The 26,593-nt window shown below is 39.5% G+C and overlaps 2 protein-coding genes across 2 annotated transcripts in view; one reads left to right on the top strand and one right to left on the bottom strand.

The window, feature by feature from the left end:
* The window catches only part of JAG1 (jagged 1), a 35,018-nt gene extending 14,243 nt beyond the window's left edge, over positions 1–20,775 (top strand). The window contains exons 4-26 of the mRNA XM_026064180.1: positions 3,550–3,804; positions 4,825–4,885; positions 8,837–8,967; positions 9,279–9,398; positions 9,826–9,939; positions 10,549–10,662; positions 11,506–11,619; positions 12,012–12,058; positions 12,732–12,905; positions 13,409–13,559; positions 14,010–14,174; positions 14,716–14,829; positions 15,449–15,562; positions 15,673–15,786; positions 15,911–16,027; positions 16,591–16,618; positions 16,844–16,929; positions 17,747–17,860; positions 18,090–18,199; positions 18,283–18,519; positions 18,885–19,016; positions 19,434–19,584; positions 20,318–20,775. Coding sequence (XP_025919965.1) covers positions 3,550–3,804; positions 4,825–4,885; positions 8,837–8,967; positions 9,279–9,398; positions 9,826–9,939; positions 10,549–10,662; positions 11,506–11,619; positions 12,012–12,058; positions 12,732–12,905; positions 13,409–13,559; positions 14,010–14,174; positions 14,716–14,829; positions 15,449–15,562; positions 15,673–15,786; positions 15,911–16,027; positions 16,591–16,618; positions 16,844–16,929; positions 17,747–17,860; positions 18,090–18,199; positions 18,283–18,519; positions 18,885–19,016; positions 19,434–19,584; positions 20,318–20,775 — 3,221 coding nt within the window. The remainder of the gene's footprint in view (positions 1–3,549; positions 3,805–4,824; positions 4,886–8,836; positions 8,968–9,278; positions 9,399–9,825; positions 9,940–10,548; positions 10,663–11,505; positions 11,620–12,011; positions 12,059–12,731; positions 12,906–13,408; positions 13,560–14,009; positions 14,175–14,715; positions 14,830–15,448; positions 15,563–15,672; positions 15,787–15,910; positions 16,028–16,590; positions 16,619–16,843; positions 16,930–17,746; positions 17,861–18,089; positions 18,200–18,282; positions 18,520–18,884; positions 19,017–19,433; positions 19,585–20,317) is intronic.
* SLX4IP (SLX4 interacting protein) overlaps positions 17,016–26,593 on the bottom strand; it is a 105,662-nt gene continuing 96,084 nt past the window's right edge. Inside the window, exons 10-11 of the transcript XR_003253254.1 lie at positions 18,893–18,986; positions 17,016–17,089 (exon numbers count right to left, since the gene is read on the bottom strand). The gene's annotated coding sequence lies outside the window, so the exon portion shown is untranslated. The remainder of the gene's footprint in view (positions 17,090–18,892; positions 18,987–26,593) is intronic.

Below are 26,593 nucleotides of genomic sequence, written 5' to 3'. Positions count from 1 at the left end.
TTTTAAAAAATAGTGGGTTTAGTAGGCATTGTGTATTTTGCAATAGATGTAGCATCCTTCCGATCAATCTTGCCATTAGGAGATCCTCGAGTGGATGCTTCCTTCCCCCCCCATCTACATTCCACTCCTCCTACGTTCCCTTTACCACACACTTTCTTGTCTCACTTCCAAGAGTGGCTTGCAGTTAAATTCTGGCCCTGGTGAAGCTGATGAGAATCATGCTTTGTTGGAGCCAAGATTCAACTTAAATGGTTTTCTTACCCCGGTTCTTGTCTAGATTCCATCTTGCTACTGTCGCTTCATACATAAAGCTAATGGGGCTGACATTGCATCTCAAACTGTGTCAAAGAGCTATTGTAAATGACTAGTATCGGTTGCATGTGAATTCCAGTCAGGCATAAGAGGCTTCAACACAATGTAAACCAAACCATAGCTGGAAGTTGTCTGAAGCAAAGACCTTCAAAAGTAACTATGGTGGCTGTGGCCACCCAAACTGCTTAGAGGAGTCCAGGCTTTCTTGGTTTGCTTCCTAATGCTGGGCAGTTATAATTTCTGAAAATTGGACCCCTGAAAAGCAAAGGTGGGCACTCAAAATAGGTAATTTTCTCTGTGCCTAAAAGCTTTGCTATAGTTGCTCATTGAATAAAAAGACAGACTAATAGCTTTGAAGTTTAGCCACCAAAAAAATAAATGAAACCAACAGATTCTCTGGCATCTAAGTGCAGAGTGAGAGTTAAAAATATACAGAAAGCCTCTCTCTTCCACTTCATCAATTCCTAATTGGTTAATGTTTCCTCTAACCTTTCTATCATGGGATCCTGAGTCAAATGATGTCAAGGGAATTATGAAGACCACTTTCTCTCAAGCCTCCCTAACTTTTTTTTTAAACTTAACCAGTCTGCTGCTTTGGGTTTGCATGCTACAGGCTAAGAATGGCAGAGTTGTTGCAATGCCTTCCCTGAAGTCTGGGTCAGCATGCTTGTGCAAGTGTGCACTGACAGGTGGGAATAGGGAGGGGTGGAGAAATTTTTATGCAAGAAAGAACATGCCAATACTTCATTGTGAAAACTGTGGGTGATGGCTAAGGAAAAGGATCTTAAAAGTCTGTGAGCCCTTACTTGGATTTAAATGTATAGTGACAGCTTTATAACCTGTATCAAATGAAAGGTATTTTAGCCATGATCCAAAGTGAAATCACAGCTGGTTTTCAATTGGGCACTTAACAAAATAAAGTCCAGTGGACTAATAAGGATGTTTCTATGTAAATTCAGTAGTCTGTGGATAAGGGCTCAAAGGAGCTGGTGGCTGGAGTTGAGATGTCACAGACATGCAGCAAGGACATGCTTCCTAATGAGCTGACAAATAGGGGAAGAATGGTAGAGCAGAGACAAGACGAAAGATCTTTTTTCCAAGGCATTTGTTTTTCTGGTGCCAAGAACTGAAATGGCTGTCAATGGTATGTTCCCAACGGAGATCAGGAAAAGACTCTTTATAAAAGCAACTCAGTACATTGGGGGTGGGGGGTGTCACAGAACTAAGTTGAGTGTCATTCCCCTTCTACTGCTTATGGGAGAAAAGGATAGAGTTGTTTTACTCACAAGAAACAGGATGCCTTTATGCACAGGCTTGGTATTTGGGGAAATGCATTCACTTTCCAACTATGCTGTAGATCGGGGTGTAATCTTGGCAAGTGCAGCAAAGCCATCTCCAGCACGCATGAGTGGAACTATAATCACTTGACTAGCTCCATTCAAGACGAATAGATATGCATCTGCTTAAGTACCTCTTAGAATTAGTCTGTAATCTTGTTGATGAGATCTGAGAGTCTTACGCCTGCACAGTACAGGACATGATATTGCTCTGGATATACCAGTATGGAAAAGTCCTTAGGCATCTACATTACTTGTGAATGGGTTTCAAATTAATAAAGGCCTACATGCATTTGAAAATCTTAGGCATAGATGTGGGGTTGGGGGCTTAGTGCCAATGAATAATAAAAACTAATTTAAATGGAAAACATCATAAAATCAGAAATACCAGAAGGTGAATAAGAAGTTGTTGCCCTTAATTTCACACTGTAAACACTTAAGCACTGCAGTCTTGAGCCAAGAATACCTATAACTGCTTAAAATATGTGCTTTGACTTAACTATCTTCGAAACTGCAGACAAGCAGGCAGGATCTAGTAGAGAACTGATAACAGATATCTGAGGCTTGAGAAGCCTGTTTAGATGTTCCTTTTGAAAGCTAAAAATCAAAGGTCCTTATCAATACATTCAGAAGTATTTTATACAGAAACCTGCCCATGTGTTTTCATAAGCTTTATGTAGCAGCTTCATTAGTCTTCAACTCTGCCTTATGTAAAATCCCCAAAATCTTTTATTTGTTGGAAGAACAAGTGAACATCAGTACTCTTGAATTCATAATACTTGAATGTGCTAGTTCTTCACACGCTGCTTTTTAACACATCATTGGCAAACTGCCCTTCTACCTAAAATTCTTCTGTCTCTGGATTATGCTCTCATATACAGAACAGTGTAGCCTGGCTCTTTTTTTTTTTTTTTTTTTAATGTCTGCAAGGATATTTTGGCTGTTTTATGATAAACTTTCACTCGGCAGTCAAGTGCTTGCTAGCAGCAGGTCGTACGGCAGTGTCAGATCGTTTAAGTCACAAGACCTGGACTACAAAGTGAAATACCACAGATATATACAATGTTCTGCGCTAATGTGAAATATTATTATTTCAAGCTATAATTTAGACAGTTGTAGCTCTCTAAAAACCAGAGAGCTTTTGCTGGAATTAAACGTCAAGTACAAAGTCTAAACTTTGAAATCTCCTATAGAGAGAAGGAGAATCTGTAACAAATATACACAGTAATTTGAGCTCCTTGCTTGGAGCTCTGGTAAGCTTGAGTTTTTAGTGTTAGCTAACATCTGAAAAGAGAACTTCCACAATATTTCTCAGCCAAAGCCTTGTGAGATCACTGTCGACTGAATGCCAAAGCTGTTTGTTTTCAAGTGAATTCAGAGCTTACACTGGAATCCCAGAAGGCTGCAAACTTTTTTTTTTTTTTTTTTTGGTGTAGTGTCTATGTCCAGTTTGTAGAGTTTGCTTTATTAGGCTATTGTAGTATGAAGTTTTGATGAATACTCCAGTTAAAAACAAAACTAGTGCTAGTAACTGAGTTGCAGGGAAAATTGCATTATGCACAAACCTACTGGAGCTAGGAGGAAAAGCAGCTCAATTTTCTGTCACTGCTAGACATGTGATTCTTACTGGATGTCTTTGCACTGAGAAATTGATAAGCGATTGGCAGTAACTTAACGGTCCATCTTCACTTCAAGCCTTGTTTGGTTTGATATACTGTATGCACGTTTCAGTTAATGGTGTGTAGCTCCAGGACAGCTTTATCTTACTCTCTAAAACGTAAAGTTAATGAAACCAACCGGCTGCCTCAGAGAGTCTTGTCTGTGAAGCTAGAGAACTTTGATTTGGGAGGGAATGATACCTAAATAAAGATCTAACTCTGATGTCTCTTCTCACATCTAGATCCTGATCGCATTATTGCAAAGGCATCCCACTCTGGCATGATCAATCCAAGCCGTCAGTGGCAGACTTTGAAACATAATGCAGGAGTTGCCCACTTTGAGTATCAGATCCGTGTGACTTGCGCAGAGCATTACTATGGCTTTGGCTGCAACAAGTTTTGTCGACCAAGAGATGACTTCTTCACTCACCATACCTGTGACCAGAATGGCAACAAAACATGCTTGGAAGGCTGGATGGGACCAGAATGCAACAAAGGTTTGTGACAAATGCTTGAACTGCAAATGATCAGCAATTTTGGATAGGCTGAGGGACTGAGACAAGTGTATGGGATGCTTCATATCCAGACTGTAGTTTGGTGATATGGTGGTGCTGCTGTTAGGGCTGACAAGACAGTGAAGTAACTCTTTACACAGAGAGCTAGGGCCAGGAGAAGACTAGTTTCAGCCTTGTTTTAAAATCTTGGAGAGGTCTGAATATAATGAGTACTGGGGACTTAACAAATGTGTTTTTTCTTTGATTATCCACATCTTTGCCCTTGGGAAGAGAACCCAGCCCATTGACTTCAATGGGAGTTCTGCTGCTGACTTCAATGGCAGGATTTCCCCTTTGGTGCAGAACTTCAAGACAAGCAGGAAGGAGACACTTGCTTTAGAGCTGACCTGGCAAGTGTAAAGCTTTGGTGTTGAAAAGTCCCAGGCTGTTTGTTCTACCTGAGCTGGTGTTTAACATGCTTATTAGGGACTGACAATTTCCTAGGTAATTTCAGAAGGAGAAAACAGGACTCTGAATAGGAGGAACAGACTATCAGCATGTCTTGCTGACTGAGTTTACCTGCAATTTGAATAGACGCTCATCTTAATATCCTGTCTGTTCAGAGATATGGCTCAAAAGCAAATCCAAAGTAGTTAAAAGTTGCTCTGAATTAGATGTAAAGATAGGGAGAGTGGGCTAGTTCTCCTGCAAAATGCAGAGAAAGGAAATCTGTAGACTAGAAATGACTTGCATCCCTGTAAAGTGAGATGGCTTCTCTACCATTGAAACAACTCTTTGAACAGTGTTGGTTGTGATTCCTCTGTAAAGCTAACTGATAGATTTGCTATTGTAGGGAACACCTACCTTAGTTTTTTTTAATCCAGTAGACTTGATATGAGAGACTTGCTAAAACCTTGGATTCAGTAGGATAACAATGCCAGTTAGAGATTAAAACATTCCCACGAGTTCGAAGATGCAGGAAGCGGGCAGCACGCTGATACTCTTTTTGTTTTGTTTTAACAGCTATTTGTCGTCAGGGATGTAGCCCCAAGCATGGTTCTTGCACGATTCCAGGAGAGTGCAGGTAAATACTTCCCTCACCTCCCTTCTCATCCTTCCCCCCCCCCCCCAAGTAACCAAACAAATGATGCTAAAGACAATAGGATTGGGGAGGGAGGGTGTTCTCAGAGTCCTGCTTTTGACCAGGGTGCATTATTCATGCTGGCTTGTCCTGAATAAGATAGGGGATAGGTTTTTTGAACGCAGTGATAATTTTGAGAGGCTTTTAGTCTGTGAAATGGTGATGTTCATAAAAGGTATGGGATAAATCCTGTGAATACTGCCTAATGAGCACTAACTAATTGCTTCTGCATAAACAGTGCAAATGTTTTGGGGTGCGTGTGTTTTTTTTTTTTTTTTTAATACAACCTGATTAATAGGCTTTTTCCACTACAAGTTTGAACTACAGTATGACTTCTCTCTTCTCCCTTTCACGCCCATTTCCCCCTTCCCTTTCCTCCACTCCAAAGTTTGTTCCTTCAGTAGGCAAAAGTCAAGCATTCTTTAGAATGGGATTAGTTAAATCTCTTGGTTCCTTTACCATTGTGAGCCAGGCTCTGAGTGCTGAGAGGTTAATAGCTGGGATGAAATCTTGTCAGTAGACTGATGAATGCAGAATTTTGCTGCTGTGCTTTGAAGTCCATTGTGTTCTGGCAAGGAGACAATGAAAAGCAGAGTTTAGCCGTAACCCAACAATTAAATATTTGGAATGCCTCAAAATATGCACCACGTATTTACAGCGCAGGGAGGTTTTCTCCTGCATCAATGGAAGGGTAATGGATATTAAATAGGGACATTTTTTATCAACAAACTGGTTATAAGTTGTTTTGTGTAACCCTTTTAAAAAATCTGTTTACAAAACATACCGGTGGATTCTCCTTTGCTGGAAACTTCCACAAAAATGGGTTGCTATTCTCCTCAATGAGCTGTACTTCAAGCAAGAATTAAATCTAGGGTGTCTGACAGACTACGCTATGTAAGAGGTCAGCCCGAATCCCCACAGTAGATTGTTCTTTCTCTCTATCCCTGTAATCTCTACTTCAAAAACAAAACAAAAACACTTTTATTAAGGAGAATCCTTAAAGTAAGATAGAAAGTAACTTTTCATCCTCCACAAGAGAAATGGCAAAGTGAAAGTCAAGCTCCAGGGTGCACTGATATGGGTTATGTTAAGTGCTTTTAATGTTTAGCAGCACTGACATAAGCTGGTTAACCCCCAAAACACCAAATATAAATCTTTCCTTTAAAAAAAAAAAAAAAAAAGGCCAGCAAGTAGTAAGAAGTATTGATGGGGATGGGGGGAATGGTGAGGAGTGTATCAGTCAAGGCTACCAGTGATTTGTGCTGCTGTCATCAGAATAAACATGCCTTGTAGGGGTTGCTGTCTCCTAGTCAGAACAACAGGCTTTGTTTCCAGATTTTTTTTTTTCTTCCCTTTCTCTTTCTAAGGCTCTTACCTCCCACTCACTGCCCAGACATGCACTAGTGCTCTTATTTACTTAAGGTGCAACTTTCCCACACTTGATTTGCATAGTCTTGAAACAATGCTGTCCTTCTGGTGCTTTCAGATAACTTCTGCTTGCCAAGTTAGACCAATATCTTTAAAGAGAACACAGAAACAAGATTTTATTTTCTCTTAAGTTTTGATGAGTCATGTAGCCTCTATGTTACAAATGCAATAGAGTTTAAAAATAACATCCCAGCAGAAACTGCTCTGGGTTCTGGTACAACAGACAACTTGCAAACACTCTTAAAATATCCTTTTCCCTCTCGTTGCAAGTCACTTTCTTTAATGCAAGCCTGCCAACACAACCAAATACAAGGAAAATTAACTTTAAATTTCTCATGAGAAACTGCTGCACACATATTATTAAACAAGAATTACTAATATGAATCTTGTTCTAGAATGGATATCTGATGGGGGGGGTTGTTTTTTTTTGTTGTTGTTGTTGTTTTTAAAGATAGTCTTATTCCTGTTTTCTTTGTTATACTTTGAAGCTGATTTGTCTGAAGAAAGTCGTATCTTTGTCTCTAAAGTTTTGGGTTTTTTTTTTTTTGGGGGGGGGTGTAGTATCGTTTCCCTTTACACATGCTTTGAAGAAGACAAAAGCTTTGATTTGACAAAAAGGAATAACATTCTAGATTTGGATGCTTTTTTTTTTTTTTTTTTTTCCCTTTACACATGCTTTGAAGAAGACAAAAGCTTTGATTTGACAAAAAGGAATAACATTCTAGATTTGGATGCTTTTTTTTTTTTTCATGAATAAAAATCTCAAGTAAAATATACAGTCTTGAGTCTATAGGAAATTTGAATTAGATGGCTAGGTCAACAAAATAGTCAAATCAATAGTCAGGATGTTTTTTTTTTTTTTTTTTTAGGTGAGGTGCCTTAGTTAAGCTTGTGTGTAAGCTCACAGGCAAGTTGCTTTGAATGCAATAGAAGTTAAAAGGGTATGTTCCTAAATTTTGGTCTTTGTGCATTCTTATATTCCCTATATGGAAGGACTTTCCAAGAGCTACTTGAGAGAGGCTGTTTTGCTTGATCTGGGTTTTTCTTTCATGATCTTTGTCCACAAAGAAAAATAAGTTGGACTAACTCTATTTTGTTGTTGTTGTTTTTATATATACACAAACTATCAAGTGTTTCCAATTGATTTTGAGTAGGTTGCTATTGAAATAGCTATTGAAAAAAACCAAAGTTAATTAGGATGCAGTTTGTCACCTGAGATTTTTTTAGAAGGGAAGTCAGACTTACCACTAGCTGTGTGTGATTAACCATTGGATAGATCCCTCTAGGTTTTTCCCATGAGAAGAAATTGCTGGTAAGAGAATAGTGGGGGGTTTTATAAATAGAAAGCTTAGCTGACTTCTGTACAGAAGAGGTTTATTTTCATAATCTAGTGACAGCTTAGTGCATAATTACTGTTCATCAATTACTCTCAGGACCCATTAATGAAATACGGTATTTCAACAAACCCTTGCTTTTAAGTTTCAGCTTGTCTTCCTTTTTCAACTTGTCTTCCTTTTCTATCTATAGATGAACTTTAATTTGAAGAATCCTTAGTCTACTTTGCCAGTGAGAACTAAAGTGAAAGCCAAAATAAACTTTCTTTTAAGGGAGCTTTACTTTAAAAGAGCATCTTCCTTTTTAGTAAGGAATTCATGTAGCTCATAGATAGTGGAAATAAATAATTAAAATGATAATGATAATTCTTCTCCAGATATGAAATTAAAGTTGCTTGGAATTGGGTAACTCTTTGTTATTACCTGAAAAGAGGTTAGCATAGATCAAGCTCTGAAGTACACTGACAACTGGTTGTCTTTGAACAAATGCAAAATTCTGGCGTGTGCCATTTTCTTTGATCTCGTATTGTGGCCCAGTCCATACTTCCTCCGTACATCTCCTAGCTCAGCATAAGGCTAACTCCCAGTAAAGCTCGGTGCTCTTAATGCTTTGCTATTGCCTTGCAGAGGGCTCAGAGTTGGTGTTTATGGTTTTGTTTGTCTTCCTGTAAACCCAGCATGGCTGAAATGCCTGGAACCTTTTATTCATGAGGATCTCTGGATAACTATTGTTTCCACTGACTTTTTTTTTCCCCCCCCCCTCTGTTTATAATGCACTCTGTCAAGTCCAGAGATTGATTTGTAGCGCACACCCACCCTCTCCGCCACATTTGTATGAGGCTCCAGAAAGAGTATTATTGTGCTGAATGGCCTCATGCTGGTTCTCTCAGAGCAGTTATTCTTTTGTCAGGAGGCCGGCTACAGAGACCTTGGCAGAACTACTAAAATGTTTGTTTACAAGAAACCATCAAACAAACCTTGAATAGCTTCTCCACTTCCCCTCGTCCTCCCCTTCTCTTGCATCTCCCCGGTCTCTCTCAAGGCTTTGGAGTTCTACACACATATCTACACAGAGCAATTCTAAGATTTGTTTCCTTGTTCTGAATTTTTTTTTTCCCTTTCTTTTACAAAGGTGTCAGTACGGATGGCAAGGCCAGTACTGTGATAAGTGCATTCCACACCCGGGATGTGTCCATGGCACTTGCATTGAACCATGGCAATGCCTCTGTGAAACCAACTGGGGTGGTCAGCTCTGTGACAAAGGTATGCTAATCTTATGGATAGCCAAGTGTAACACTTGAATTTTAACACTGGCAGACTTATCGGGGAGAGCGAATGCACACAAGGCTGAGAGTGCAAAGCCTCCTGAAACGTGGCAGGAGTTTTTGTCCTTCAGCTACTTAGCATTGTGTGCTCCGCTGTTCTAGTGTTGTTAGCATATGTGCTTAATTTTGCTCTGTCCTGTCCTACTCTTGTGTGCAGATGTATTCTATAAAGTCTCTACATAGACCATGCACATAGTGATGTTTCTGTTGTCATTCAACCACAGATTTTAAGCTCTATGCCCTTTGCAGATCTGAACTACTGTGGAACCCACCCACCCTGTTTGAATGGTGGTACCTGCAGCAACACTGGCCCTGATAAATACCAATGTTCCTGCCCTGAGGGTTACTCAGGACAGAATTGTGAAATTGGTAAGTGTTTTTGATGAAACTACTGAACTGTCGCTTGGCAGTTATTTCTCATTTAGTGGCTGGTCTTGGTTATATGGATATACCATGTTGGGGAAGAGTGAATTTCCAGTGTTAATTATATCAGGGATAGCTACAAAGGTCCAGACTTGTTTCATCTTTGACAGCTGATATGTCCTTAAATCGGCCTTCTGCTCGCTGTTTATCTAGTTTGGCTCTGACTTGAGCAGGTGCATGCCACAGTTTGTTGATCAGTTTAGCATGGAAAATGACTTTCTGCTAGTGGCCTTTTGATTCACAGTTCTCAGGAACAAGATACATCAGGAGTAATGATGGTGGGTCCAGAACAGAAGCATGCAGAAGGAGCAGGGGGTGGCTTGTGGTGATCCTGCTGTAGTCTTTACCACAGCGTACTTCTGTCTTGGTGCAGCGGAACATGCCTGCCTTTCCGATCCCTGTCACAATGGAGGAAGCTGCTTAGAAACTTCTACAGGATTTGAGTGTGTGTGTGCACCTGGCTGGGCTGGACCAACTTGCACTGATAGTAAGGGGTTTTTTTGTTGGTGGTGGTGTGGTGGGGTTTTTTGTGTTTTTGTTTTTTTTTTTTCCCCCCTCCAAAATCTTATTACAGTAAGAATGTCCTAGTTACTGTTTTAGATCTGAGTTTCTAATCCCTGACAAATGTACAGTGAAGCTTACCAATCCTGTGCTAGCTTTAGCATTGGTTCTTAGCATCCGTTTATATCACAGTGCACCCTCCTCTCCTGTGCTTGTACTGGGGCTTTCATTAAATGCAAGGAGAAAGAATGGCCAACAGTTTCTTGAGAGAAGTGGAACAGACTTTGGGTGGCATTTTGGCAAGCTCTTAAAATACTGAGACCTGTTGTATCAAAATCTGACTTCCACTTGCAAAAGGCCACCTATTATATCAGGTGTAAATTTCTTTCCCTATGCTCTGTATGCTTTGAACACCCATTCACCTTTATAACGGATTCTTTTGCTAAAATATTCATAGAAATTCCAAGCAGAAGTCCTGTTGTTTTTCTGTTCCTCAGGATAAATCCTAGAAGCAGCAACCATTTATCAAATGTATTGGTTACTGAAGTTGCCTATTTGGTAACAGAGCTAAGCCTCTTCTTATCCTGCATTATAGATATTGATGATTGTTCTCCAAATCCCTGTGGTCATGGAGGAACTTGCCAAGATCTAGTTGATGGATTTAAGTGTGTTTGCCCACCTCAGTGGACTGGTAAAACATGCCAGCTGGGTGAGTACTGTGTTTCTCTTCGTTTGATGCTGCTCTGGGAAAAAAATTAGAGGGATCCTAGTCCTGCAAGCATATGATTGTGCCCTTTGCTTTAGGCATGTTTATACTTCTGAACCTTGTGGACATATTCTGGCATACTCAGAATATGCAGTTTTTTTGTTTGCAGGAGTGGGTCCTAAGACAGCTTAGACTGGCATCCTTCTTTCATTTTTATTGTTGATGCATGCTAGCTGTTGAAGAAAATAGTTAGCTAAGCCAAGCAGGCATACTTTAAACTGCAAAAAAACTGAAGTGGGGAGGGTGTACGTGTATGCCTTCCATGCCTGCCCCCACATGTATTTTTTCCTTTAGCCTGTGAGAAAGTTGCTCTGTCTCTTCAGCCATGTCAACTCCTCCAGACCCAAGGAGTTCACAGCTGGGTTCCAAAATGTGGATGATCTCACAAAGAATGAGCTGTCTGCATTCTTTACACAACACACTCATCCCAGTGACCAGGCTGCAGCACTCCTCCATCAAAATGCTGGATTGAGATGTGTGTGTGTGTGTGTGTGTGCGTGTGTGTGCGCGCGCGTGTGTGTGTGGAGGGGGGTGCTCTGAATAAGTAGCTGGGTAATTATCAAATAATTGGCATAGCCAGTATGTTCTAATTGCAGAGAAATTGCAAGAGACTTCAAAGACTGATGCATGATTGACTCTTGTTCTCTTAAGTCACGCTAATCCAGGCTGTATATTACAAGTTCCTTTTAGATATGAACTGCTGATCATTGCTGTGAAAACAGACTGTAGACTTTTCTTCCTTCTACCCCACAAGCAGTTCATTTGGCCATTCACCTTGTCTTTCAGATGCGAATGAATGTGAGGGCAAACCCTGTGTCAATGCCAACTCCTGCAGGAACCTGATTGGCAGCTACTATTGCGACTGCATTACTGGCTGGTCTGGCCACAACTGTGATATAAGTAAGTGTTTATATCCTTGGGTTTATAGTATGTTTAATATATATATTCCATTGAGTTCTAAGCTCCAATTTAAATATCAGGCAGAGTATTAGCAGTTGATCTTTCTAAAAAGGGAGTAGTTGGTGTGGAATGAAAATACACAACTTTATCAAACTCATTAGTCCATAACATAGCTATATTCTGATAAAGTGACTAAAACAATGATGTGAAGTTTCACTAACTCTAGTAGAAGAATCACTAAAGGTTCCCACCCATTACGATAATCTTATCTCGAGGGAAGGCATGCAGGAAACTTGACAAAAGGTTTATCTATTTGCAGTTTTAGAAAGACTTGAACTCTGTATCGAGTGTGAATATATTTTTGCCTTCTAACCACGCTAATTTTACTGCAGATATTAATGACTGTCGTGGACAATGTCAGAATGGAGGATCTTGCCGGGTAAGCCACTGGTTTTAATTTGGTTTCCCCAAGACTTGCAACAGTAACTAAAACATTTGAGTCTAAACACAAACAGTGCAGGAAGTAGCAATAAACTGGATATGCCACAGGTATATATTGTCATGACTTTGAGTTGAGGGGGAGGGGGGTTATGTCATGCTTACACCATTTAGGAGTATGTGTGTAGAACAACAAGAGCAGAAAATATAACTGCAGACTCATCTTCACCACCACTGTCACCAGTAAACAGGCTTGGTTGTTGTGTAAACTATCTATTGCAAATGTAGATCCTCCAATTTAAAATAAGGATTTGTGTATCCTAATGAGAAATTAAGAATGTAAGCCACTACTAATTGGTGAATATTTTTTCCCCTAAATAGTCTTGCCTTGTTTTAGCATGAACTAGTTTCTTATGTTGGTATTGGATATAGTAGAAGATATTTTGGGACTCTTAGGGTTTTTTTTTTTCTTACTCTTTTATTTATTTATATGTACACTAATTGTGTGTGTGTGTATATATATATATATAAATGATGTATGTATTATATAAAAATATATTTGTGTATATACATTTGTGTGTGTATATATATATCCACACACCTATACATATAAATATACGTGGGGGAAGAGAAAAAGAAAACCCTTAACTTTAAACTTTCTTGTTCCTTCACAGGACTTGGTTAATGGTTATCGGTGTATCTGTTCACCTGGCTATGCAGGAGATCACTGTGAGAAAGACATCAATGAATGTGCAAGTAACCCTTGCATGAATGGGGGTCATTGCCAGGATGAAATCAATGGATTCCAATGTCTCTGTCCTGCTGGTTTCTCAGGAAACCTCTGTCAGGTAAGAAGCACGGGTGAAAGGCAGGCTCTCAGCCAGTGGCGTTTCTACCAGCACTCTGGATCTGTACCCTGAATACCTTGCATCCAGTGAACCATAGTATAAAGTCATACTTGGTATAGCTGTCAAGCTGCCAAGAAAGTGCTTGATTTATATATATTAAAGAAACAACAACAAAAAACGCTCACAGGCTGCTGAAGATTCTTTTTGTTAAACAGATTGCAAGTGTATGCATGTCAGGTTTTGTTACATGCTAACTATTAACTTTCAGTGACTGTTTAATATCAAGAGGGCTGTCTGTTGAAATAGTTTCAAGTCTAACTGAACTCTGTGCATTATGAACAATTCATTGAGGCAGTAGATAAAAAGGTCAGATTCCACGATGTCTGCTTGTTGTAATGAGGGAAAGCTATGATAAAACTTCTGTTTCACTCAGCTTTCCTCTCCCTCCCCCCCCCCTTTTTTTTCTCTTTCATTTCCCATTCTTCCCTCTGCACTGCTTACAGCTGGACATAGATTATTGTGAGCCAAACCCTTGCCAGAATGGTGCCCAATGCTTCAATCTTGCTATGGACTATTTTTGTAACTGCCCTGAAGATTACGAAGGGAAGAACTGCTCCCATCTGAAAGATCACTGCCGCACAACTCCTTGTGAAGGTTTGTGTTACCTTGGAGGCTGGGAATGGCTTATAATACTTTCTGCTCATCCCCTGGCAGAAGACCTAATGCAGCCCCCATTTAGTGTAATCAGCGGAAGAGTTTTTTGTATAAAGAGGCTGAATTTCACCCAGTGCCTTATGCTTGTATTAGTGTGAAAAGATGAGTAATACTTGTAAATACCAGCTATTTGAAAGAGGATGTGGAAGTGAAGCACATGTAGCAAATAGCCAGCTTTGCTGAAAATATTCTAGGCCAAATAAGTGGTCCAGCAACCTTCAAATAAGATGCTGTGTTTGTTTTATGCATGAATACTTAGTATAATCCTTTTATTCTAAAGTAGCAGGTGCAGGTCTTTTAAATGTCCTTCACTGGAGTAATAAGGTGGCTATTAGCATATGAAATCATCTAGAATAGGCAATCCTCACTCAGATCTCTGTTTTTCTGCAGTAATTGACAGCTGTACAGTGGCAGTGGCTTCTAACAGCACACCGGAAGGGGTTCGTTATATTTCTTCAAATGTCTGTGGCCCTCATGGAAAGTGCAAGAGTCAAGCAGGTGGAAAATTCACCTGTGAATGCAACAAAGGATTCACTGGCACCTACTGCCATGAGAGTAAGAACTGAAAAGATACTTATGTTTTGCTGTCCCTGAATCTCTCTTTGGAAAAAGATTCCATCCTTTCCTCCCAGAAGTTTTTGTTTGTTTGTTTTTGGATTTTTTTTTTTTTTTCCTTCTAACACAGTGAACCTTGGAACTGCTTTAAGTTTTCATATCCCACTTGGGCGAGGCAGATTGGAATTTGCTAGGCCTTGGGGAAAGTTCACAGTAATGAACCTTCTGGCCTTGAATTGTATGTTTTTAAAAACCTTATGTATATAAGGTCTGAGGTATTTAATAGTGGGGTTTAACATGGATTTTTAAGGGTTCCTGAAAAGTTCTATTTTAAAATGTCCTTTTTTTTCCTCTAAATTGCTGAGTGATGACTTCATCATTTCATGTCTGCACTGTTTTCAGGTATTTCTTGACTTGCTTAGAACCCTTGCTCTCAAGAGGGGCTTAGAAATGGAAGTAGCATCAAATAGTCTTCAATAAGATAACTTTTAGTTACTGAACTTTTAGTGTGATTTTTTTCCCCCCCCCGCCATTGTTGCAGATATCAATGACTGTGAGAGCAACCCCTGTAAAAATGGTGGCACTTGTATTGATGGCATCAACTCCTACAAATGCATCTGTAGTGATGGATGGGAAGGAACATATTGTGAAACAAGTAAGTTAACCCTTCTTCAGCTCACAGTAAGATCTCTTGGAGAAATACCAGGAAGGAATGGCTGATGTCTTTAAGATGATAGTGACCAATTCCAGCTCAACATGAGGTCTGCTTCAAAGGCCTCAGAAGACAAGGTGTCTTTTTTCCACTGAGTCCTAGGTTTTGGAATCGGAGCTAAACCCAAGTTAACAGCAGGACTGGGAATAGAACTCAGCTCTCCTGCTGTTCAATTTTCTGCTCTACCCTTTGGATAACTTCCTGTAAGAAATCTTTAGCATGAGTACATACTGGTTTTAAAAGAGCAGAAATGCCTTATTTACATTTTGTCAGTCCTGGGAGTAGAAGGGGAGTGAGCACTCGGCTTCCATCCTCTGATAGGAAAATTTGTATAGTGGACCTTTCTTCTCTCACCTCTTGTTTATTAAAATGAAAATGAGCTGGAGGAATATGGTAGAATATTCTCTGTTTGTGTCAGTGCTTAAAGCATTAAAACTTGCTTCAGTATTTAATCCCCAACTGAAACACAGAATTAGGGATAGAAAACACATCTTTCAAGCATTAAGCATTTGTCAATTCTGTAAATGCTACTTAGCTCACTTTCTCTGCATAACATTTCTAGATATTAATGACTGCAGTAAAAACCCTTGCCACAATGGAGGAACTTGCCGAGACTTGGTCAATGACTTCTTCTGTGAATGTAAAAATGGGTGGAAAGGAAAAACTTGCCATTCCCGTAAGTTCAGCACTTCCAAAACATAACGGGCATGCTCTATTAGGCTGTTTAAACTTACTGTATTGCATTAAGAAAGCACTGGGATTAAGGATAGTTTGGGCTCTTCCTAGGTGACAGCCAGTGTGATGAGGCAACATGCAATAATGGAGGAACATGTTATGATGAGGGGGACACTTTCAATTGCATGTGTCCTGCAGGATGGGAAGGAGCCACTTGTAATATAGGTAAGTACCCTGCATAAGCACCAGGAAGCAGATGCAGTAGTGAATCTGCGACCTCAGTTTTTCCTCTTGGCTCAGTTTTGAGAGCTTTCTAAAAACTTAGCGACAATTTTTGTTTCTGTTACAGCAAGGAACAGCAGCTGCCTGCCAAACCCTTGTCATAACGGTGGTACCTGTGTAGTCAGTGGGGATTCTTTTACTTGTGTCTGCAAAGAGGGCTGGGAAGGACCCACATGTACTCAGAGTAAGTTGTCTTTGCTTGAACTCTTCCAAAGTGTTGCCTGATGAGAACATTAGCTCATCCTGTTGCCCTTGGAGTCAAGATTGAAACCAGAAGGGAAAGCTTGTTTGATGTAGGCTTTAGCATCACCTGAATCTTTGTTTTTAATGACTTTATGTGATAGAGCCTTGACCTGGGCATGAGAAAGTTGCAAATGAGCTAAGTGGAGACAGATGTTGTCTTGTTTTCTCCCAGGTTCTTTTTCTATCAGCAGCTCTGTCTGCTTCCACTCATTCTGCTTCCACTCATTCTGCTCCCCCCCCCCCCCCCACCCCACCCCATCCTATCCTGTTAAATCATTAAATTCTTTACAACAATCTCTTCCTGTGTACATGTGTTCCACAATGTAGTTAACAAATTTCGTGGTGGAAGCCTGGAATCAATTTAGCAGAGAACTTCAACATATTTTTGTAAATGTTAAAGTAAGTGTAACTTGGGCATTAGGGGAAGTCCAATCATTCTTTACTGACAGTAGAGTTGGATTAGCCAAAGTTTGCATGTTTAATGTGTCTGTCTTTGCTTTGCAGACACAAATGACTGCAGTCCTCATCCTTGGTAAGTTTAATGTTTGTCTTTCATCCTGTGCCTTTTTTTTTTTTTTTTTGCTCCAGAATATTAGATTCCTTTTAAAAGCTTTTTTTTTTTTTTTTTTCATCCTGTGCTTTTTTTTTTTTTTTTTTGCTCCAGAATATTAGATTCCTTTTAAAAGCCTGCTATAAGTAAAAATAATCTAGTATTCTAATATGTGTGTATATATATATATATTTTTTTTCTTTATAGTTATAATAGTGGCACTTGTGTGGATGGAGAAAATTGGTACCGCTGTGAATGTGCTCCTGGCTTTGCAGGTCCTGACTGCAGGATCAGTAAGTGTTACAATGGACTCTACCTTGATTTTGTTTCACTTGAATCTTGTTGCAAGACAATCATCTTAATTGAGTCAAGTGGCGGATCAGACTTCTGATAGATGGCCAATATCTTCCTCGCCCGGATCTGTAGCTGACGTGGGAGAGGGTAGGAATTGCACTGAAAATGAAAGAAATACTAAAGTCAGTTCAGCTATAACTGAAACCTCTTGGTTCAGCTGAGTAGGGAGAATGCCCTTCAGGATAATCTTCCCAGTTTGAATATGTTTGTGTGGCATGGGTTTCTGTTTGACATGAAAGCATGCCAGCCAAAAGCCTTGTCAATTAATAATCCACCTACAAGCCCTGAGGTGATGTATGTACTTCCCTGTAATTTAATAATAATTACAGGTAGGACACTAACACTTCTTTAATAACAGCCATGGAAATAGAAGTTTCATAGCAGTAATACAACTGGAAAGGGGTTTACCGTTGTCATCAGTTGAAGAATATAGCAGGTGGACAAAACTGGACTATGTCAAAAAAGAGGAAGCATGTTTGTGTGAGAAGGAATGTCTGTGCCCTTGAAAAGCTTTAAGTTGCCATAAGGGTCAGGTTTTGATCTTTGTTAGTGCCATACAGCAAAAACTTCAGCAAACTTGCTCCAAGATTTTACTGGTGCTGCTAATAAGTATCTATCTCTGAGTAGACACCGGAAATGGAATATAAAGTTCTAGTATACAAATCTCTGTATGCTTTGTTTGACAAAATAAAAGGATGTTAGGAAGTAACTTTTTTTTTTTTTTTTCTCTCCCCCCACCCCCGCTCCCCATCATAGACATCAACGAATGCCAGTCTTCGCCTTGTGCTTTTGGAGCTACATGTGTGGATGAAATTAATGGGTATCGTTGCATTTGCCCACCAGGTCGTAGTGGTCCAGGATGCCAAGAAGGTATTCCAGATGTCATGGCTGGTAATAATGTTTGCAACAAGATCAGTATAATTGCATTTTAACAGACAGGTTGTTTTGTTTTTAAGTAAGTGTCTTCCTTTAGTGAACAAGCAAGCTTATTAAATCATCACTGAGTTAGGGAGAACTGAGTATAGGGAAAAGGAAACGCTTAAGGATTTTTCCACACTTTTTCTATCTGAAGTATTTTAATTCTAGTCTATCTCTTCAGTTACAGGAAGGCCTTGCATTACTAATGTTAGAGTAATGCCAGATGGGACTAAGTGGGATGATGACTGTAATACCTGTCAGTGTCTGAATGGAAAAGTCACCTGTTCTAAGGTACAAATGTACTGTGTTTTGGGTTATACTGTCTTCTGTTCTGTAACTAGAAGTTATTTATATCGGTACTTATTCTCTTCCAGGTTTGGTGTGGTCCTCGACCTTGTATAATACATGCCAAAGGTCATAATGAATGCCCAGCTGGACATGCTTGTGTTCCTGTTAAAGAAGACCACTGTTTCACCCACCCTTGTGCTGCAGTGGGTGAATGTTGGCCTTCAAATCAACAACCTGTGAAGACAAAATGCAATTCTGATTCTTATTACCAAGACAATTGTGCCAACATCACATTTACCTTTAACAAGGAAATGATGGCACCAGTAAGTAACAACATAGTTCTTCCTACTCTTGGAAACAAGCATGTGTGTGCGCCACAGCATAAAACAAGTTACTTTACTGGTAAAGTACAATAAAAGCTGATACTCCTTCATTGTCAAAGCAAACATAAAGTATAAAGGGCCGCTGCTTAATACAGATTTCTACCCTAAATGCTTTTGTGTCCACAAAAGAACAAAAGCCAGCTTGGTGGGAATTCCACTCCCGCCCACCCAAGAACTGTTATTCAGGGCAAACTCTTATGGGATGGACACGCACACACACACCCCTGTGTGTGTGTGTGTGTATATATACACATAAAAATATATAAAAATAAATATATAAACAAAAGCTTTTTTGTTTCCTTTAGGGACTTACCACAGAGCACATTTGCAGTGAATTGAGGAACCTGAATATTCTGAAGAATGTTTCTGTTGAATATTCCATCTATATTACTTGTGAGCCTTCACACCTAGCAAATAATGAAATACATGTTGCTATTGTAAGTATTCCTGGAATTTTTTTTTTTTCCTGTGCGTCTTAGTAGTTAATTGCTGGATACATGTGTAACGTGGATTTCATAAAAATCATAATTTCTGGGTTTTTTTCAGCACTTATGGTTTAGTTTCCATCTCAGTTCCCTTCTGAGAACAAGGAAGGAATCCTGGTTACACATGCATACCTGAAAGCTACCATCTGGTAGCAACTGTAGTAGCGTAGTAAAACACTTCCCGTTATACTCTGCTGAGCGCTATTCCCACTCCCCCCATCCCCCTCTCCCCTTCCTTTTTATTTATTTTTTTTTTTTTTGGTATGGGAAAAATGCTAAGAGCCTTAACTGATTGCAAAAGTTTATAAATAGTCGATTATCCGTACACCTGATCTGTATTTGTTATTAATTGTATGACCTTTCCTTTAGTCTGCTGAAGATATAGGGGAAGATGAAAACCCAATCAAAGAAATCACAGATAGGATTATTGACCTTGTCAGTAAGCGCGATGGAAACAACACGCTAATTGCTGCAGTTGCGGAAGTCAGAGTACAACGGCGACCAGTTAAAAACAAAACAGGTAAGCTTCTGTCTGTCTCCAGAATCTCATATCCTTTTGATAACTAGAATAGCTTTTCAAAGCAGGTGAAGCTTTCCTTGCTTTTGATATTTGTAATAAGTCTGAGAATCTTTGCCTCTTGGACTTGTTAACTGGGAACAATAAAGTAGTTTTGCCTGAGGGTCTTACTCCTTCCCCCTGCCCCTGAGTATTCTGCAAAAGTTCTAAAATAACAGTCCAGCGTGTCAGAATAGCTACTACTTTTCTCACCTCTTCATGGAGAGAAAAAAGGAAGAAGAAAACAACTGAAGTCATGCTTGTTGGCTCTGAAAGCTCCATTTATTTATCTGGCTATGCCACTGTCCTGATCGGATGAATTAAATACAAGATCAAGAGCGTCCATTAGCTCTCTCCATAGCACCAGACAGTAACTGCATCTTATTGACAGCCAAACCATGTTCCCTCAAAGCTGGGAACCTTGGCAGGGCAGTGTAATGAGGCCTGCGCCACTGCTGCCTGCCATCACTGACTCTGTGGTAAGAGGAAGACATCTCTTCCCCCAGGGCTATCAGTTAATACTCTGAGTACTAAATTCGCTTAGACCATCCTGTATTCTAAAAGACCTAAGATTATCCTTATGTTACCCTCTGATCCACTACATACAAATTAGGCTTAAGAATTAAGAGTTGTTTTCTTTGTAGAAAACCTTGACTAGAACTTGCAGCAGGGTTAACTAGTTTTATCTCTCTTCCAGATTTCTTGGTGCCATTATTGAGCTCAGTCTTAACAGTAGCTTGGATCTGTTGCCTGGTAACTGTTTTTTATTGGTGCATTCGAAAACGCAGGAAGCAGAGCAGCCATACACACACAGCATCTGATGACAACACTACCAACAATGTAAGGGAGCAGCTGAATCAGATAAAAAACCCCATTGAGAAACATGGAGCAAATACTGTTCCAATTAAAGACTATGAAAACAAAAACTCTAAAATTGCCAAAATAAGGACACACAATTCGGAGGTGGAGGAAGATGACATGGACAAACACCAGCAGAAGGCCCGATTTGCCAAACAGCCAGCATACACATTGGTAGACAGAGATGAAAAGCCACCCAACAGCACACCTACAAAACACCCAAACTGGACAAATAAACAAGACAACAGAGACTTGGAAAGTGCACAAAGTTTAAATCGAATGGAGTACATTGTATAGCAGACGGTGGGGTGCTGCCATGCAGGGCCTTTAAATATCATTACAAAGGCACTCGGAGCTTGTAGTTCTTAAACTGTTGTGTAATATTTGAGTCTAAGGCTATTATTTACTTAGAATCCCTGTGTTAATTTAAGTTTTGACAAGCTGGCTTACACTGGCAATGATAGTTGCTGTGGTTGGCTGGAATACCAAGTGCTGCATTTCACATCTATGCAAAACTAGTCAAAAGTGCCCTAATGTAAATTCAGCTGTAGCTGATACATCATGGAAACGTTTCATAAGGTATTACATAGCCTTATTACTCTTCTGTAGTGTTAACCTTTTTTTGCCAGATGTCCCGATTTATACAGTTTCTTTAGAATAATACATTTTATTTATATTTATTGAATTTGAGTTTTTTGTATATTGGTTTTATGGTGACGTACAACTAGTTCTGTATTTGAAAGTGCCTTTGCAGCTCGGAACCACAGCAACTATCAAAAATAAGTTTATTATTTATTTTTTTTAATTGTATTTTTGTTGGGGGTGGGTGGGGGGGAAACTTGTCAGCAGTTGCTGGTAAATGAAGAATTTAAAGAGGAAAATGTGTCAAAAATAGAAGTTTGTATAGATATGTAAATAATTCTTTTTTTATTAATCACTGTGTATATCTGATTTATTAACTTAATAATCAAGAGCCTTAAAATATCATTCCTTTTTATTTATATGTATGTGTTTAGAGTTGAAGGTTTTTGATAGCATTGTAAGCTTGCAGCTTCTTTATTTTGAATTTATTTTCTTGTTACATGTTGCCTATATGCCAAAATTAAGGTGTTCTAAAATAGTTTATTTTTATTAGGATGGGCTTTCATGCCTTGATGCTGGTTTTTTGTACAATGTCAAATGTTTGAAACACCTTCCATAGTATCACTTTAAGACTATTTGTAAGTACTGACTGAGGCAGTTTAGATAATTAGACTAGAAAAAAATTTTTTGCTGCTTTAGACTTGACCAAGAGTGACAGGCAGATAATCTGCTAAGAAGCAGTTTAAGGGAACAAAACTGAGCTATAACTTTATGTAGATGAAATGTGAGTGGTTGCATGTAATTAAAATATCAAATTAGCGTGTGAAGTTGGAAACACGGCAATCTTATTTTGTAAATTCTGATTTTTATTTTTTTTCCTCACCATGAATATGTAATACTGAACCACTTGTAGATTTGACTTTTTTTTTTTTTTGGTAATCTACTGCATTTAGGGAGTATTCTAATAAGCTAGTTGTTGAATACTTGAACAGTAGAATGTCCAGTAAGATCACTGTGTAGGTTTGCCATAGATTACACTGCCCGCCTTAACAAGTGAGGAAATCAAAGTGCTATTACAATGTTTAAGATCAAAAGGCTTATAAACATAGTAATCTCAGTGGTTAACCATTGAGATCATGAAGATACCTTGTATTGTGATATTAGTGTTACATGAAAATGCATCTTTGATGTGTTGTTCCTGGCAATAAATCTTGAAAAGTAATATTTATTAAATTTTTTGTATGAAAACATAAAACAGCGTGGAGATTATTGAGCTTGGAGGCACTCCCAACTAGTTAATTGTGCAAAACCAGTGGAAGGTGGCGCTTTACACTTCCAAGACTCGATACTGATTTAGGTAGAGTCCTTTTTTGTTAGGTGACTACCCCTTCTCATCTGGTTTTGAATCAATTTGGAGGGATTTAAAAGCAACATGTCCCTTTTTGTTTGTTTGCTTGTTTGTTTACTTGTTTGGTTTTTTTAATGTCTTTTGACTCCATGTATTTCTAAGAGAATTGTGATGTGACTAGTTTACTTTGCATGGGCCAATGAACTACCACCGGTGATAGTAAGCAAATCTGAGTAGCTAGGCAAGATTCAAACTGCTGACCTGGATGGGAAAGGATCCACAGATTATACTGATCTCTAATGGGCAAGAAGTGCTTCGTAAAGCACAAAATGAACTTTTAAAATATTCTGTAATGAGTTGATGCTTAACTAATGCAGCCTCTCCCAGTTAAGAGGGGCAGCATAGGGAAGTATTGGTTAGCTGTATGGTAGCCTACTCTTATTTTAGCACACACTCCCAGTGAAATGAAGCTGCAAATTTGTTTTGGTAAGGTACTAGTATAAATCTGAAGTAACAATTAAGTCTGTAACAAACTCGGTTGCAAAACAATGTAAAATAGAGTCAGGCTGCTTCTTGTACTTCAGTTTAAGCCAACCTGCTACAAGATGTTGAAAGATAATAGGCCTTTTGTTCTATATTTGGTTTGTAGTAAATGCAGAAGCTTTATATAGAAAAAGATTGCTGTAATATCCATACAATGAGCACTTGTTTTTCTTAAAAAAAAAAAAAAAAAAAAAAAAAAAAAAAAAAAAAAAAAAAATTTTTTTAAAAAAAAAAAAAAAAAAAAAAAAAAAAAAAAAAGGCAAGAGATCTTGTGCTTTGTAACTTTTCTACAGCTTTCAAAAAAATTTGCCAAAATCTATTTAGTATTACTTTTTATTTCAAACTCACCTTAGGTGGGATTTTTAACTAGTCACTACACTGCAATGAAAGGGGTACTACTTTTCTCTTTCCGTTCACATACTACATAACTTACAGAAGTATCAGAATTTTCAGTTTACTGCTCACTGAAGGAGAAGTCAACAAGACTAGCTTCATCTGACTACTTCAATAATTCCTCATCAGACAAACCCCACAACTAATATTCTCCTTTGTTTCCAGATTTCTTCCACTCTGCAATAAAGTAAACAAGTCACAAGTCACTTTTTTTTTTTTTCAAGAAGCTACTTAAAGCCACAGTGATGATGTTACTTGAACAGTTCTGTACTTCTAATATTGAATTAACGGTCTTCCTGAAATCTACTTGCCATAAGTCTCAGAATTTTAGTGATGCATAAGCCAACTACTTCTTTTGAATGACTGAGCTGTTTATGCTTGAATTTGTAAGAAGAAAGCTGGGACTGCCTTCCATTGAGCAAAAGAGAGGAGGAAGAAGGAGGGGAGAGGAGGGGAAGAAAAAAAAAAAAATAGGCCTAGACTCTAGGAATATGCAGTTGTCAGGCCATCTTCCCAACCTGCTGAAGTAAATTCTAATTAGAGACTCAAATGGTTTTGTCTCTGTATTTACTGATTAGATCTCCAAAGACTCAATGTAGAGGAAAATCTGGGTTCCTTAAGGTTCAAAGCTTGTTAAAACTTTGACGGCACTATTTATTTTGAGCCTTTGCAGGGCAACAAAGTACGACATTGACCATGTAGAGGTTTTTGTTACGGCATAGTTTCTCCATACATAGCATATTTTTCCTATATAACTCATTTAATTGTCAAAGCAATTGAAGTCTGCGAAACTGCTATGATGGTATTTTTAAATTACATCCTCATGTGTTAGTTGTAGCTTCAAAACTTACTTTGGTGAGTTTAAAACAAAAACAGTCTTCCAAAGCCCAGAACCACCACCAAGTTGGGAGCTGGTATAGTGAGTGTTTTCCATTGTCATAAAAATAAATAGAAACACAGAAGTTTCTAACTGGAATATCAAGGCCCATTTATTTCTGTGGAAATTTTACTTTGCCAGTTCACAGTTTACTACTCCAGGAAGATACATTCTGTTTAGTCAGGGGCTGTTTCCTGCTGCTACTGTGTGTTTATTCTTTGGATTTTTATTCATCTAAGAACTGAAAAATGTCCTGAGTTGTCTTTTAAATATAAAAGCTTAAAAAAAAATCACTCTCTGCTCAGCTATACCTATAGCTAAATGAACCTGTCACCTGTCATTTTGGTTCAACATGAGCTGAATATAGCCACATCAGTCACTGCCCCTCTGCATGGAAAGGGCCCATCTTTCTTACATAGAGGTAACTTAGAAAAAGGTGCTGGTCCTGCATGTTATATCAGCCTTAATTCAATATATCATGTCACTGGGGGAAAGACAGCTTTGGGAACAGCCACTTCTGCGTTAATACAAGCAAGTGACAGCTAGCGAGTGCTTGTACATCCGAAGCCTAGCAAGCGAGTAACATAGGCTAGGGCCTAAACATGCGACTAGCAGCCTCCAAGCAATTTCACTGATGAAACTGTTTTCATTGGCCACTTCTGGCACAAACTGATACATTTCCATAGGAAGAATTAATATTATTAAAAAGCTCTCTGCCAAACTAGAGAATTTATAAAGTTGTGCTTGCTATTGCTCCTTGACAATCACAATTCAGCTGCTTATCTACCGTCCCCCAATGCAGCTGCTTCAGCCATTACACTAAGCTAATCTTGCCTCCTCCTCCTCGATTCAGAGGCCTAGATCACTACTTTTGCCATTTTTAGAGTCCCACTGGAACAAGTCACAAGGCAGAGGCTTAATGCTTTATTAGTGTATGCGAAGAGGATGAGAAGTTCTAATAAAGGAAGTGCCAAATTCAGCCTTTCTCCTCCCCAGAAGATGGAAGTGATTGCATAAGCTCCCCCTCCCCTTCCAAAAATAAGAAGCAGGATTCTAACATATGCTTGATATTTAAGAATTTTTCAACTTCCTCTTTTGCAATACTGACACTAAAGGTCTTCATGATTATTGTTTACTAGCACATACAGAGCTTTTTAAAACATCATTGGCTATTGTTCACAACAAAAAAAAATAAAATAGCAAAATTAGGAGAGGTGTGCTGCTGGACCTTGTACTAACAAACAAAGAAGGACTGGTGGAAGATGTGAAGGTTGGGGGCAGCCTTGGCTGCAGTGACCATGAGATGGTGGAGTTGAGGATCCTGCGAGGAGGAAGCAGGGCAATAAGTAGGATCACAACCCTGGACTTCAGGAGAGCAAACTTTGGTCTCTTCAGGGACCTACTTGGAGGAATCCCATGGGTTAGGGCCCTAAAAGGAAGGGGGGTCCAAGAGAGCTGGTTAATATTCAAGCATCACTTCCTCCAGGCTCAAGAGTGGTGCATCCCTCTGAGTAAGAAGTCAAGCAAAGGGGGCAGGAGACCTGCATGGATGAGCAAGGAGCTCCTGGCAAAACTCAACCAGAAGAAGGAAGTATACAGAAGGTGGAAAGGGGGACAGGCCTCTTGGGAGGAATAGAGGAACGCTGTCAGAGTATGCAGGGATGCAACGAGGAAGGCTAAGACCCATTCGGAATTAAATCTGGCAAGGGATGTCAAGGACAACAAGAAGGGCTTCTTCAAATACATCACTAGCAAGAGGAAGACTAGGGAAAATGTGGGCCCTTTGCTGAATGGGGTGGGTGCTCTGGTGACGAAGGATACAGAAAAGGCAGAATTCCTGAATGCCTTCTTTGCTTCAGTCTTTACTGTTCAGTCCAGCCCTCAGGAATCCCAAGCCCCGGAGGCAAGAGAGAAAGTCTGGAGAAAGGAAGACTTTCCCTTGGTTGAGGAGGATCGGGTTAGAGATCATTTAGGCAAACCTGACACCCACAAATCCATGGGCCCCAATGGGATGCACCCACGAGTGCTGAGGGAGCTGGCAGATGTTATTGCTAAGCCACTCTCCATCATCTTTGAAAGGTCATGGAGAACAGGAGAGGTGCCTGAGACCTGGAAGAAAGCCAATGTCACTCCAGTCCTCAAAAAGGGCGAGGAGGAGGACCCAGGGAACTACAGGCCAATCAGCCTCACCTCCATCCCTGGAAAGGTGATGGAGCAGCTCATCCTGGAGGCCATCCCTAAGCATGTGGAGGAAAAGAAGGTGATCAGGAGGAGWCAGCATGGCTTCACCAAGGGGAAATCATGCCTAACCAATCTGATGATAGCCTTCTCTGATGGAATGACTGGCTGGGTAGATGAGGGGAGAGCAGTGG

This window comes from Apteryx rowi, unplaced genomic scaffold, assembly GCF_003343035.1.
Source record: "Apteryx rowi isolate R43461 unplaced genomic scaffold, aptRow1 scaffold_21, whole genome shotgun sequence".
Taxonomy (NCBI): domain Eukaryota; kingdom Metazoa; phylum Chordata; class Aves; order Apterygiformes; family Apterygidae; genus Apteryx; species Apteryx rowi.
Note: the sequence above shows the minus strand (reverse complement) of the source record. Positions and strands in the feature narration are given on the sequence as shown.